We start from the raw sequence: 14,534 nt of genomic DNA, 5'->3' as shown, positions 1-14,534 counted from the left end.
GTCAAATATTTTTAATTAAACTTGAACATACACAGCAAGTAGAAACAAGTACAAACATTAAGCAAAGTTTGTTGATAAGGTTACATTATCAAACAAGAATCATCTCAATCAGTATCTTTTTCCATATTTAGAACTCCATATTCATCTCTTACATTTCTCAGTTACTCTAAATATGAATAAAGTTGTCTATCTTCCACTCCAATTCTCTTTTTCTTTTTACAATCCAAGGACATGTTTTGTGACAGGCTTTTAAAACAAAAGAACTTGCCAACTTCTTCAAGCTTTTCAGATGAAGCATTTCAGATTTTGAGGAATTATGATGGCTAATAAGATACTGCTTCTAATCCAACAGGGAACATAGATTTTAATGTACTTTTATATATATATATATTTACGAAAAAAGCTCATTGTGCAGTTTTCCACAGAGACAAAGAATGGTGTGTTCTTGGTGCAGCATAAGAACCAGCATTTTCAGGCGTTTGGGACAGACACACATCTCTCTGAGCATGGCAGGCCATTTTCTGGCTAGAGAGAAATCACCCAACAACATAAGATGACTGAATAATACAGAGTTTTTAAGATATTACCATTTCCCCACAGAACCTCCAACTAAATGAAAAACACATTCAGCACATATTTCATACGATCTTAAGTTATTTAAGGTTGTAGATGGTACAAACCTGTTCTTCCGTGACTAAAGACACTTCTAATATATTGGTTTAAGGAATTCAGTTGCACTTGGTACTGGAACTATTTACCGACAGACTGACCACAGAGCGCAAAGAGGAGACCACCACAAACAGCAAAGGCATTAGAAGACATGCCTCATCAAGAGGGACTGAAGGACATGAGCGCTCAGAAACAGTTAAGAGATCTTTAAAGAGAGAGACAGCCAAATAGGGATACAAATTCTTTCCCATGTCTCTTTAAGTATAGTACAAATAGTCATAGATTCAAAATCGCAGCAAGAAAATGTGGTTTGGTCACTAAAAAAATTCTCCCAAATATACACTGGAACAGACAGCCAAAGAAATCTCCAATAATGAGATCTCAGAAAAAGGCTAGTCAAATCTTTCAGGAATGCTACAGAGTTTATTCCCCCTTCAAGACAGAATAAATTATTTCCACAGTCCTTTCACCCCTATTTTCTATAATTTTATTACCACATTCTTAAGTGATATATTAGGGTGTTTCTTCCCATCAAACAACATTCTACAACCTCACAGAGTTTATTCTCAGGCATATCCTTAGGATTGACTTCAGGCTTCTTACCAAGCCAGACAAACCTCAAATGTTTTCTTAGTAAAACCTACTAGTATGAACACTCAGCAAATATGCTGAACTCCTATATCTGGAAAGGATGGCTCTGAAGACACGCCACACAAACCATAAAGCAGATCAGATCCATCAAAAGACGTTTGGGCCTCCATGAAAAAGAACAACCACCCAAACCTCAAAATTCATCCGCCAAACATTAAACACTGCCTCATTTTCCAGGAACTTTTAAAGAAATAATTGAAATTGAAAACTATCCACTGTAATGTCATTCCTGCATAAATTACAGGAGTATTAGAAAGGGATGAGCGTATCAGGGGGGAGGGGGCGGGGCAGGAAGGGATTTGTTTTAAAAAGCATCAGACAAAAATCATTAATGATGGTACCTAACATTTGTCACCTTGATATGCAGACTTGCTCTGACATACAGGAAATGCTGAATAATTTTCTACTTCCCTTTTAAGTATAAGAAGCCATAAATTAAGGCACCTTATGCATCAGATGAAAGTGGACAAATTTAAATATTCCTTAGAATTTAATTAATAATTCCTACAATTTCATACAAATATTTAAAAAGCAAAATCCTCTCAAGAGGAAACATGAAAGGCCATTTTACCTTAAGTAACAAAGGATACTTCTACCTGCAGGGCGGAGATCCTCAGTAGTACTGCAATGCCCAGCAATACAAATAAACATAGTTAAAAGCTTAGACTGGGAAAGTTATTGCCCTCAAGAGAAGAAACCATTCTCTTCTGACAGTATTTGTACACCACAAGTCTCACCAATACACCAAGTATCTCTCCTTAACTGTTAAGCAAAAAACACCACCAGCAACACACCACCATTTAATCCTGTTCTACAGACGGTCCTATGAAATCTAGAACAGTCCTTGCTACCAATTCCTGGTTTAGGTCAATTTGCTCTAGATTGCGTTAGTACGGGTCTGACCTCAATCAGCTTCTTCCACTGACAGCTCTACTCTTGTGCTGTACCATGGCCGGAAGGCTGAAAGAGAAGGGACTTTCCAAGTCTTTACCAATATGAATCAAGAGAGCTTCGAAAAGGAACACGCACTGTGTCTAACTGCAAGCCATCTCACTTGTACACGCGTATTCAAACACCTCTGCACAGAAGACCTCCAGAAAGGGAAAAGAGCAAAAGTGACTCAACTGAAGAAACGGCAGAGCTGCTTAACTGCAGGATCAAGTCAGTGCATATCGCTAAGAGATACCAGCCACCCCCGTGGCCAAAGGCAGGGAGTTAGAGGAAGCACCGTAACGTGCTAAGGAGAATGGCTAGGAAAAATGAGATTTAGCTTTTGCTTTATATTTAGGGTTGAGGCAAAAGCTGTGTAAATAAATAAAGCATGTGGCAGGACTAAACACTAGAAATGGAAACTAAATGTGATCTGTGATCTTTACAGTATTCAGAGACCAAGCAGCTTTTAATTCTTCTTTAAAATCTTGTCAAAAGGGACAAGATTGGCCCCCCCCGCTGCCCATTTTTTTCTTTTTCCTTGTGTGGTCAAAGAAACAAAGTCATAGATTCAGCTTGTCACTAACTGATTAAAAATTAATCAACTATCTTGATCAGTGCTACACAGCTAATTGCAATGCTTGCTTTTATTCTTCCACAGCTGGAAGGAAAACTTAAAATGACCACGGCAATATGAAAAAAAAGTAACAAAGGCTACAACGAAAGAACCTGCGTTACCTTGCTAAAACCTTGGTATCTGAAAGTTAAGGAGGACAGAGCAAATCTGTTCCTGTATACAATGAAAGAGGAGTTAGACATGCACATAATCAAGCTAATTACTCTTGCTTACCATGAGACTTATCTGAAACAAATCTTTATGGTTTTCTGAAACACAGCATTATGATTAAACCTATTTCATTGTGAATGCTACTGTGGGCACTGATAACCGTTTGTTACGAAGAGCTGTATACAGTGGTGACTGGCATTGTTTTGTTTCACCACATAATAAAAGAAGTTGTGCATGATTGCTTTATTCAATTATTCATGAATAACAAACCTGTCAACTCTTGCAGGCCACTGGGATTCCTGCAGACATTTTTATATAAGTATTTTTAGCCCAACAGAATCCATTTCTTTCAACTTCTTGTACTTTATTCTTCTGTACTTAAGTTACCACATCTGAGGAATTAGATGTCCTCCAAGTCAGGCTGTTGTCAGCTCTATATAGTCAGTACGGCCCTTTATGTTAATATTTTGAAAGACCACATGGTCATTATGCAGTTCACAATTTTCAGTATCTTTAAGTTTTATGAGCTGTAGAAAAACATTTCTAAAAAGTAGTTAAGACTTCGGCATTTCGACTTTTTCCCCATTTCTACAGAGTAAAGCCTCGCCTCCAAGGCCTTGTTCAGCCCCTGTTAACACACTGTTCACTTCATTACAGATTATGGCAGTTCTGCAAGTTTCCCTAATTAATCCTCCAAATAATTTAAGAAGCATTCTTCCAAAAAGTCACCTCCAATGTACAACAGCATTAAACCACATTTCCTTCTTTCCTCTTCAGCATAAACGCGAGAACACATTTCACCCTGACAACACGAGCTCGCCATCTCCCCTCATCTCAGTTTCTTTACAACCCTAACAAATTAACTTGTCTTTTCATTAAGACAGAAGAAATTTGGTCGAGATACTTTCCAACCAAAGTCCCAGATCTTAAATATGCACACCGCCATCAAGACCAGCATTGTGAGTCCTCCACAACACCGATGCTCAAGGGACACTCTGCAGATAATAGACCCCTCATCAAAAGATAAGGAAATCTCATTTAGATGCAGAAGTGAAACGGTAAGGTTTGAAACCCAGCCTCTAACAGAAAACATCCCCCTCCAATATACTGCTTAAATTAGTTTCACAACATGCTTCCCAAGAAAATGAAAACAATCTTTCCTTGAGTACAGAAACCACACTAACACCAGCATCTGCCCACAACTAAATTAGGTGGCTTCAGCTACCAAATAAACAGAGCCTCGCTTTTTAAATGGACCTTAAAAACAGCCTTCCAGATCCTTTTCTCTGACCGATTATCAAACCTATCAACCTTAAGCAAAAGGAGCTCAGGTGAGGAGTCTTTCAGACTCAAGTTACAACTTAAAATGTAAAAGGGAGCATTATTTCAATGTGATTTCAGAGATAACTGCCTGGCAATAAAGCATTACAGGAAACGTTAATTTCTGAATAACTGCTATCAACTTACAGTTCTGAAAACATAAAATATGGCCTATTGGGTCTGCTAAACCTGTTACTTCCCTCACCAGCTTAGGCCCATTTTTTATTTTGGGATTACACAGCATGAAACACACAAAAACAAACCATGAGGACACACAGACATGAGATGAGCCTTGGAAACTTACCCCTCCTGACAACTTAATCACCCTGACTTTGCTGCCGCCATGGGGCCCATCTCCACTACCACTGTTTGTCCGCTGCATGACAGTCCTTTTCACGCCAGGTTTCAGTTCCTGGGGCCGTGCTTGTACGGAAGCCACTCGAGCAGTCTGTGTCGTGGGCAGCGATGTTGCAGCAGGTTTGGTCTGTAAAACTTTCTGCGGCGCCTGAGGCTGACTCGGAGGTACTGTTCTAGTCTGCCTCAGCTGCTTCACTGGCTTCATCTGCTGTCCTTGATACTGCATATTCCCCCCCACCTGTGGGAAATCTGTGGGTTTGGGTGGGATATTTGGAACTACCATATCTTGCTTTTTAACAAGGAGTCTGTTTTTCACATTTTGCCTGGTCTGTAAGCCAGAGTGGGGTATGTAAGGGCTGCCATTGGTGGGGAACTCGGAGTCCTCGTCCTCCTGCTGCATGTAGGACTGCTGCGTAGAAGGTTGCTGCTGCTGCTGCGCAAGTCTTTCGAGCAATTCCCTCTTCCTAGCACCAGCCTGCTGCTGCCGTCTCAGCTCCTTTTGTTTCAGAATTTCTTCTCTTAGACGCTTCTGCTCTTCTATCTTCAAACGATACAATCTAGTTTCTTCATCTTCATCCGGATACTACAAAGGAAAATACAAATGATTTTATCAAATTCTCAACAAATGCCCAGCTTCATCAAAACAACAGTAAACTGTTTCAGATGGCGTAAAGCTATTAACTCTCTGAAGAGATTTTTAAATTATCCATGACACCAAAACTAGGGCTATTAGTGGAGTGTATCTGCTGGTAAGGTTTATTTACTATTCATCACAGATAAACAGCTCAAATCTGGTTTAGGACTTAGATATACTACTTCCTAGACAGAAAAAAAAAGCAAGCTATAATACCAGTTGAGAAATCTTATCACAATACTAAAAAAAAAAAGAAAATTAAGTTTTACAAATTGGAACTCATTTAGAAGTTTCTAAAACCAATTAAACTATTAATATAATTCAAGATATCAAAATATGTTTCAAATGGAAAGTAACAATACTGAGGCAACCTACTGTCACACAGGTTTTATCTTGCTCTTTTCTGACAAAGTAACAAAAGGTAGGGTGGTAAATGACCTGAAAGGCCCTGATTAGAACTATTGATTTTTCTCACAGAATTTTCAGCCTGATCTCAAACTCATTTGTCACACAATAATTGGTTATAATGAACAGCACAAGTCAATCTCTCTGACCTTGAACTCGTGCACTCTCTTCAGAATCAAAATGTTGCCAAATGCAGTGTTGGAATATTAATGGTATATAGAAAATGCCTTTAATATTCCAGCCCTGGGCCCTTCAGAAAGTATTGCACACCATCAAATAACCTTTCTAAAGATTCTTCAACTTTGGCACAATGGGTTCTTAGGAAAAGCTATACAAAAATGGACAAGAGTCAAGAAAATGCAGATTCTCATCATCCTAGAAAAGAAATCAAATTGTTCTTGAGATACAATTTCAAAATTACAAAGCATGCTTTTTCATTATATTATTTTTCACTTTCAACTGCTTGAAATACTAAGGGAGGGACTTGTAAAGACTGCTTACAGATGGTAACGAGCATAACATTTTACTTGAGATATCCTAATCACCCCAACAGAAACAGGTTTTCAAAGTAACAATACTTTGCACTTTGATAAATTACAGCAGAAAGAATGCTAAAACAGTTCTCAAATAGTGGGATTCCGTGATGAAGTTATTTACCCTGCAGTAACTGCATGCAAGCTCTTGTCAACACAAATGTCATTTTTTGTGCATACAGGACCCAAATGTACAACAATATTTTTTTTATTTCAAATGATTTTATCCCTGGTACATCCCAGAATTCTGCCCAACCCAAGGAAAAAAAAAGATCAGAACAGATACAGACGTAAAGTTGGTTCACACACATAAAAGCCCAGTAGAGCAGTATTTGTACTCATAGAATCCAGATGCACAAATCCTGAACACTTGTTTCCTTTAGGTATAACTGGTTCTTTCCTGAGCACCTACTGATAGGGATTATTCCCACAGGTGTTAAGAAATAGCTGCATGCCTCACACTTTTTTTTTTTTCTTTAAAATAGCCCATTATTTTAAATATGGGCTATAGTTTTGAGATGAGGTCTAACACTGCCCTTTTTAGGACACTGCTTCACATACCAAAGGATTCTGATTTTCCTTCATACTTTTCAGACTATGATGGTGGTGATTAATGGCTAATCACTATAACAACTAGATTACAGATCTTCACTGACAGCTGGTAACAGGAACATACTTCTACAACGTAAGATGGATAGTAGTAAGAAACTCAAATATTTCATCTCAAATTGAAAACTGGAGATGCTGGATTGCAGTTAAAAAAAAAAAAGAATAAGGCCCTTACAAAATACAGTAAAAGGGTAAGACCCTTAAACAAAGTTTGCATAGAAACACAAAATACAGATAAGCTCGAGATAGGACGAAGATGTGCTGCTATGCAGATCCTGATGCAATGAATAAAATTTTCAGCTACTTTCAGACACAGTAACTATCTCATTTATTAAAACTGCCCAAACACAAAACTTCTTCCACTTAAGTCATTAATGAATTAGTTGATTCACTTGCTTTGCTTTAGATCAGAATATTCTACATTTTATCTAAACAGGTTTGATGGATGCCAGTGAGCCAGTACCAAATTTACCTTCGGAGGTAGCACTATTTTTTTTTCCTTTATGTTTAATTGAGGGTGTTAATACCAGCAAGAATCTGCACCAGACCAGTTCTTTTATCAGCTGTCCTTTATTATCAGGGGCCTGTCTGCTCATATTATCATCTAACCAGTTCTGAAGGCCTTGAAAATGTAGATCACAATCTAGTAAGTACAAAACACTGACTCAAAGGTTACATACAGCAGCACAGAGACATGTGGCACACTTAAATGAGTCTTACCAGCAGACAAGGAACAAACATCCTGAGGGACTCTGACCCATAGTCTGTGCAGCATGGACAGATGCGCTGATTTCAACTACACTAGCGTTAAACACAGAAGACAACTGGCAAACTGTATTACCAACACAAATGAAGTTAGATGAATGCTTAGTAGAATCTTCAGGCAACTTCATCTCAAATATAATTTGAAAATTTCCTCTCAGGAACTCAACTCAATACTTGGGAAATCAGTATGGATCCTATGAAGTAAGTTCCTTCTTAAAGGGTACGCTTTGAAATCAAGATCCAAGAGCTCTGAGGTTATATGACAACTGCGGATCAGCCCATTAACGGGCTATAGATAGACCTAAATCCTTCACCTTCATAAGCAAGTTGCTACTACTGTTATGTTCTCAGTAAAATAGCCTCGCAGCTAGAGTAAGACCAAACAATATAATGACAAAATATTTAAATTAGAAATGAAGTTTAATTGAATTTGCTGTGCAATGACCCAACAGCACAGATTCAGAATGGGCAACAAACTCCTCACCAGGTTGGAAACAAGGGCAGTTAAATCCTCTGCTATTTAGCTTTAAGAACATCTTATATATACTACACTGCACTATAGTGTGTGTAAATATATAAGACCTATGGTATATATAAATGACCTCTACTATGTAATAAGGAGCTTCATCATACAGAAAGGCAAGACAGTACATCGGGTCAAGGCGGAAACAGCACCCAATGCCTGTTGCTAATGACTTTCATCCCATGAGTTTAATAAGCCCAGTACAGATTTTTTCAACAAGCAGTAGACTGCCAAAACCAAAACCAAAATGACCCCAAGCAAACAAACAAACCCAGGAAAAAAAAAACAACTGGGAGAAAGCAGACATCCTTCAAAGATGTCTTAAAAGTTCACAGCTCTGTTTGGAAGTTTCCTGCCAAAAGCAACATTATCCATACAGGAAGAAGCAGAAGAACTTGAAGGAGCCTTTTTCCTAGATAAACTTTTGATGCTTCACCTTCTTTTGTAGAAAACTCCACAACATAAAGAAGTGGTGTATTGTATACAGCTCCCCCGTTTACAGGAGGCTACAGAGTACAAGGCCAGAGATGCAAAGAGTTCCCTTCATTTTGTGGAGTGTTGGTTTTTGCTGGGTTTGGGGGAGTTGTTTGTGTTTGTTTATTGTTTAGGTTTGGGTTTTGTTGTTTTTGTTTTTTTTTGTTGTCCCCCCCCCCTCCCCCCCCAAGTGGAGATTCTCATCTGTCTTTGAGCATTTCTTGAACACAATGAATTTCATTGCAGCTTGAAGGGAAGACCAAGCTGTAGCTATAGGTTTTCTCCTGCCTTAAGGGGCAAAGAGGCTTTGATGGCAAGTGCCAAAAGAAAATGTTCCATGCTGCTTTTTCCAAATCTAACTGAAGAGCAGCAGTAAGAAAAGCAGTAGTCCTACATTGTTCTCCAGGAGAACATAGAATGGCACTGTTGATCACAGGAAAGACAGCAAAGCCATGCTCTAAAACAAGGATTTAATTTTTCTACTGTAATTTAAGTTCTACTGTCAGTAGCTTTGTTCTCATATAGTGAATTAAAAAAAAAACCAAACCCACACCTTTTTAAAGGTCTGCAGGCTTTATTACTAGTTAATGGAATTAAATGAAGAGTCACAAGAATCAGATACTATAAGTGTTCTGGTTTGCTAACAAGGAACAAGGAAGGAATCACGTAAGCAGGCTCACTTGTGTCCTTCAGTAGAATGGGTGCAAGGACAGAGCAATCAAAATGGTCTGATCTACAGCATATACACAAATCTATTTGGCAGGTTTATCTTTATTTTTTTTCAGTTGTAACATTAAAAGCAAGAGAGGATAGAATAATTTGTCCAAAAATTCATGCAAGTCTTCATAAAAGGTAAGGCCAGATCCAAACGACATCATTTGTCTGTTTGTGTTCAACACCACAAGGTATCTTAAATAAAGGCACCTACATACACATCACACATTTCAGATTACTGATGACATCAGCTCCTGCACCCTAGGAAGGTAGGAGTCACCCAACTAAACATGGGTGCTTCTTGTGCAAACAGAAGAGAATTAAGAACAAGGTTTCTTTGAGAAGCACACTGCCCTCTTGTGATCTTCCAACTGGAAAAAGACTGTGATAAGACAACTCCTCAAGCACAAGACAGAAGGCACCATTATAAAAATTTGGAAGCCAAACCTATTTATACTGGAGAAAACTCAAATTTAGACATGTACGTTTTTTCAGGTAGTTAATTTCAAAAAATATAAATAAGATTTAGACAGATTAGCTCCAATAACAATGTAGCAACTATGTTCCATATTATAAGTCTTTTTTAAATGACAGCAACATAAAACCCAACAACACAACAAATTTACTGGACTTGAGAGAATGGAATGTGAAGGTTTTCCTTCCGTACATCAGGGTCATTAACTGCAACATAAAAGTAGTATCAGTCGATTATGCAGTTCTCTCCTGTTCTGAGCTCCAATTTCCATTTCTTCTAAAGAATTCTTCTAAACATTCTCCCCCTTCTTTAAACTCAAAAAATGCTTAATATTGCCTTAATTCCTCTTATCCTAAACTGACCTCAACATGAGCAGAATTAGGCCCACAGTCATCACCCATACCTTCCAATTTCATTGACAAAATGATTTTTCAGACTGAAGATATGCAAGTTTAAATCTTGGAGAGTTACAGCTATTCTAAAAACAGACAAAGGCATTTAAAGTCAATATTTTGCAGCCTCACAGGAACACAAACACACCATTAGTAAAGTAGAAATACAGTTTTTAATCTTCTAGTCACTCAGGTTGCAAGCCTTTCAAATATCTATTTTGAAGGTGAGCAAAACCTTTAATAGCCAATATTGCTATTTTTTTGGTGCTTCCTGAATGATAGGGCATTCATAAATATGGCCACTGACTCTTCAAGAAGAAGGATGCAAAGAAAAGTCTTAATAATTTTCCAGTTGAAGACACTTGCAAAATAACCTGCCCAATTCAGTTATGAGCAGTACAGCTAGAAAAGATGATAGAACTTAACTCTTTCTCATCTTCACAGAAAGCAAAAGCACAGGACGAAGTCAGCTCATTAGAAGAAAAACACACAAAAAACTGGAAAACATTACAATCTGCCTCAGGAGAGAAATGTAATAATCTGCATCACAACAACAGTGAAGAATATGATTAAATGCTTGGAAATGAACATTATTAGTGCAGCAACACTGTTTGTAGAAATGACAGTGGCATCAGTGAACAATACTGCAAGGGCACAGCTGAAAAGGTACAACTACTACGACACTGTGGTTTGCAGTACAAGGCTCTATTTCAAGTTTGCTTTCAAAGGAGAAGGGCTCTGTGTGCTCACACACTCACATGCTTTTCTAGTACTTGCCAAATGTATCTACAAAGGCTTTATTTTTCTGGTTAATAATAGGAAATGCTAGGAGACAACTTTTTGCAAGGCAACTTTTTTTTATCTGGTTTTGCAAAAACTTAAATGAAATAGGTATCAAACTGCTTTCAAAGACAGCTTTGACATAGAAATAAAAAAAAGCTTTATTTGTAAAACCAAGAATTCACATGAGTAAGATTAGTTAAGTCTTGGAACTAAAGGTTAGGATATGTTTAAAACTTAAAATGGAGAGGTGACTGCTTTGTTAGTTTTTTTATATTAATTTGATTAAAAGGAGTGAAAAAAACACTTGTTCATTTTTCTAAACACTGCCAGAAATACTTCAGAACTAGTGCTTTAAATTTCATATGACTAAACTATGAAAGAATTGTAAGATATTTTAGATGGAGAGGCCTTTGCATAGCTCTTCGAAACTTACCTTTACTAATGGCGTGAAAGACAGAGACTTCTGTAAGAGGCACTGCATTTTCTGTGATTTAGATTATTCCAAGAGACTGAATTGAGGGGAAGGGGATTACTTAAGCCATTTTTTCAAAAAAGATCAAAATTAAAAGCTGAAAAAAAGATATTTTTTTTTTAATATTCCCATTGAAAAGCAAGTGCACAGGAGGTCAAACACTGCTAGCTATGGGTTTCTTTTGTGCCTCCTTTGTGAAAATTAGTTATGACCATCCCTAATTCAAGAACAAGATGAAAAGCTTATCACAAGCAGCTTACAGGGAAGGCAGTATTATCACAATTATAGCTTTCCAACAGTTGCTGAAGAAAACCTGGTCCATGAGACAAGATTCATGGTCAACTACACTATCAAGATTTACAGTTCTCAGAATAACCTGACACAGAAATTGTACAGGGTGCATTCAGCCATCACATTCCTCTGGCACCTCCTGATATTTAGGATTAACAGCACCATCAGCACAATCCTACCCACTCTCTCAAACTAACAGTGCTCATGGAGAGTCTCCTCTAGCTTCCAGGAGGATCTCTGCATAGAAACGGTCATATGTTCACACTGCATGACCTAGTGGAACCCAAAACACTGGCAATCTCACTTTTTGATTATGCAGAGTACTAGCAGAGCAAACACCATCTTTTTCTTTGAAATCAAAAACTTGAGAGCATCTCCTATCTCCCTTCATGCCAAAAGCTTTCATAAAACAGATATTTCCTTCTTAAAGAGCAAGAAGCTCCACGGACAATGCAGCTGCAACTTCCTGAATGAGTGCTCAAGACCCTAGAGGAGACTGGGCAGCCTAAAGGGAAACAGCATGAGGTAGATAACTCTCCAAATAGTCTTTTTGGGGGTTTGGTTTGTTTTTTTTTTTGAGCCATACAGAATCACAGGAAATGGAGAAGAGGCTTTCTGATTTAGAAGAATTAAATTACCTGAAAAAAAAAAAAGATAATATAATCCTGGAAGATAAAAATGGGCACAATGGGTATTTCAGAGGCTTGTATCACTGATGACTTTTACTCAACCTCTGCCTTTTCATAGTAGAAATGATCCCTCCTCCAACAAAACAGATTCACCACAGCCCTGCCAACCTTCCAGACTTTTTTGTCAACAGAGACTGGTTTTGTTATCACGTGAAAGAGGAAAGTGCAGCTCAGAAGGGAGGCCTCTAGTGGCACCAAAAAATATTGGGTGAATAATACATTAACAACGCTTACAGTTCACAAGCCAGACTAGACTAAAAGGTGGGAGGTGGGTTTTTTGGTTGTTGTTTGGGGATGGCTCTGTGTGTGTGTTTGTTTTACAAAAAAAAAAAAAAAAAAGCCTTACCTCTGGTTCAGATTTTACTTCTGATTTTGCTTGGCCCACTGGTGGGATCGCTTTAGCTTTCATCTCGGGCCTTCCCTGTGAGTTTCCAACCCCAGGTACAGACTTGGTGGCAGACATGGTGCTGGTAATGGGTTTGACCTGAGCAGCTGGGGTAGAGGGTCGCCTGTTGTTGCTCATTTCCAAAGCATGTGACGGTGCTATCGGCAACTCACGCAAGTTACTGTTTCTTGGAGCAGTTGACTGTAGCTGCTGATTTGGACGCTTGACAATATTTTGTGATGGTGTATTCTGAAAAGCAGAAAATTAAAAAACTTAAGCCTTTCACTACAAATTAGACTAAAGTGTTTCCTGTTTCACATTCTCATGATTTAGTTAAGTTGAGGGAAAAAAAGCTTTTCAAACAGGCACAATATTTCCAATGTGAAAAAAAAATAATAGAAATAACATTTTAACAGTGGTTTTATTTTTCTTTAGTTAAAAGCAAAACTGAATCTCATTTAACATCTTTCTCAGAAATTGGCTTCATTGTGTGATTTATTTTCCTAATCAGACCAATTATTCTAAACTACAGTCAAGCTGGCTTAAGCACTACTTCAGACTGTTGTGCTGCCCCAACCTACTGAGCAACAGAATATGCTGCATTGGAGAAAATTCGCAAGACATGAGTAGCACTATCTGAACCAGAAAGCTTATTAGCACTGGTACAGAGAGGCCTGCAAACTTAAAGTCAGTGTCAGAGAACTGGGCTCCCATGCAACCACGTGCTGCCAGCAGTTTTAAAATCTTACTAAGCAAACCTATCCTCAAAAACCCCTTTATTGCCAATTCTTGGGCAACTGCATCATCTCCTACTAGACCCAGACCAAGAACAACACTGAAGACTGGAGAAGAAAAAGGGAAAGATACACATGCTTTTTTTTGGATGTAGGTTATAAAATGATCAAGGCAGAAAAGGAGGAAGGAATGGTGAAAGAAGGTAACAGCAGGATGGAATAAATGGGGCTGAAAAACCATGCTAGTGAGTTTTGAAACCTGTATTTACATGCCTGTTACCCACACAGAAATATGCAAGGCAACACTGATGTACGTGGTACTTACATGTCTTGGCTTCATTGGACCCTGTCGCGGCTGACACTGCATCCTGTTGTTGTTTGGCTGCTGCTGCGTGGCCTGCATGTGAGGCCTGAACTGTGGTTGGTTCATGGGCATTAAGGGCTGTGGTGGCCCTTGGAGATGATGATGGTGTTGCTGCTGCTGCTGCTGGTGATGGTGTTGCTGCTGCTGCTGGTGATGGTGCTGCTGAGGCTGAGGTTGTGGCTGAGGCTGTAATGGAGGATGCAAGGGACCCTTCACATGAAGAGAAAGATTATATGGTTTTAGTTTCAAGGTAATAAATTCCTGAAAAGTAGTTCCAGTCTCCCAAGTCCTCAAAACTTCTGTAAGCAACTACAGATCAGGCTAAACAAAAAATATACTGAGCAAAAACCAGACAAACAGAAGCTGTGCAAGGTAGTTCTACACGTAAACCTGTGTAAGTCAGCAGCTGGAGTTGAAAAAGAAAAATGCAAGGGCTCCTGCCCTCTGTCCCCTTTCCTAACGACTTTTAACCTGTTTGGGTTTTGGTGATGGTTTCTCTCCCCTGTTGTTCCCTGCCCCCCCCCAAGACTTCAGGATTTCCCCCTGATCAAAACCCAGACGCCACAAAAGGACCCTGC

At 38.6% G+C, this 14,534-nt stretch overlaps 1 protein-coding gene across 1 annotated transcript in view; it reads right to left on the bottom strand.

The window, feature by feature from the left end:
* Nucleotides 1-14,534, bottom strand: part of RBM33 (RNA binding motif protein 33) — a 250,480-nt gene that overhangs the window by 18,932 nt on the left and 217,014 nt on the right. Inside the window, exons 13-15 of the mRNA XM_009886788.1 lie at nucleotides 13,918-14,166; nucleotides 12,820-13,107; nucleotides 4,662-5,297 (exon numbers count right to left, since the gene is read on the bottom strand). Of these exons, the coding sequence (XP_009885090.1) occupies nucleotides 4,662-5,297; nucleotides 12,820-13,107; nucleotides 13,918-14,166 (1,173 nt within the window). The remainder of the gene's footprint in view (nucleotides 1-4,661; nucleotides 5,298-12,819; nucleotides 13,108-13,917; nucleotides 14,167-14,534) is intronic.

The sequence above is a fragment of the Charadrius vociferus genome, unplaced genomic scaffold (genome assembly GCF_000708025.1).
Source record: "Charadrius vociferus isolate BGI_N301 unplaced genomic scaffold, ASM70802v2 scaffold255, whole genome shotgun sequence".
In the NCBI taxonomy this organism is placed as follows: domain Eukaryota; kingdom Metazoa; phylum Chordata; class Aves; order Charadriiformes; family Charadriidae; genus Charadrius; species Charadrius vociferus.
The sequence above is the reverse complement of the archived record's forward strand: the minus strand, read 5'-3'. Positions and strand labels throughout refer to the sequence as shown.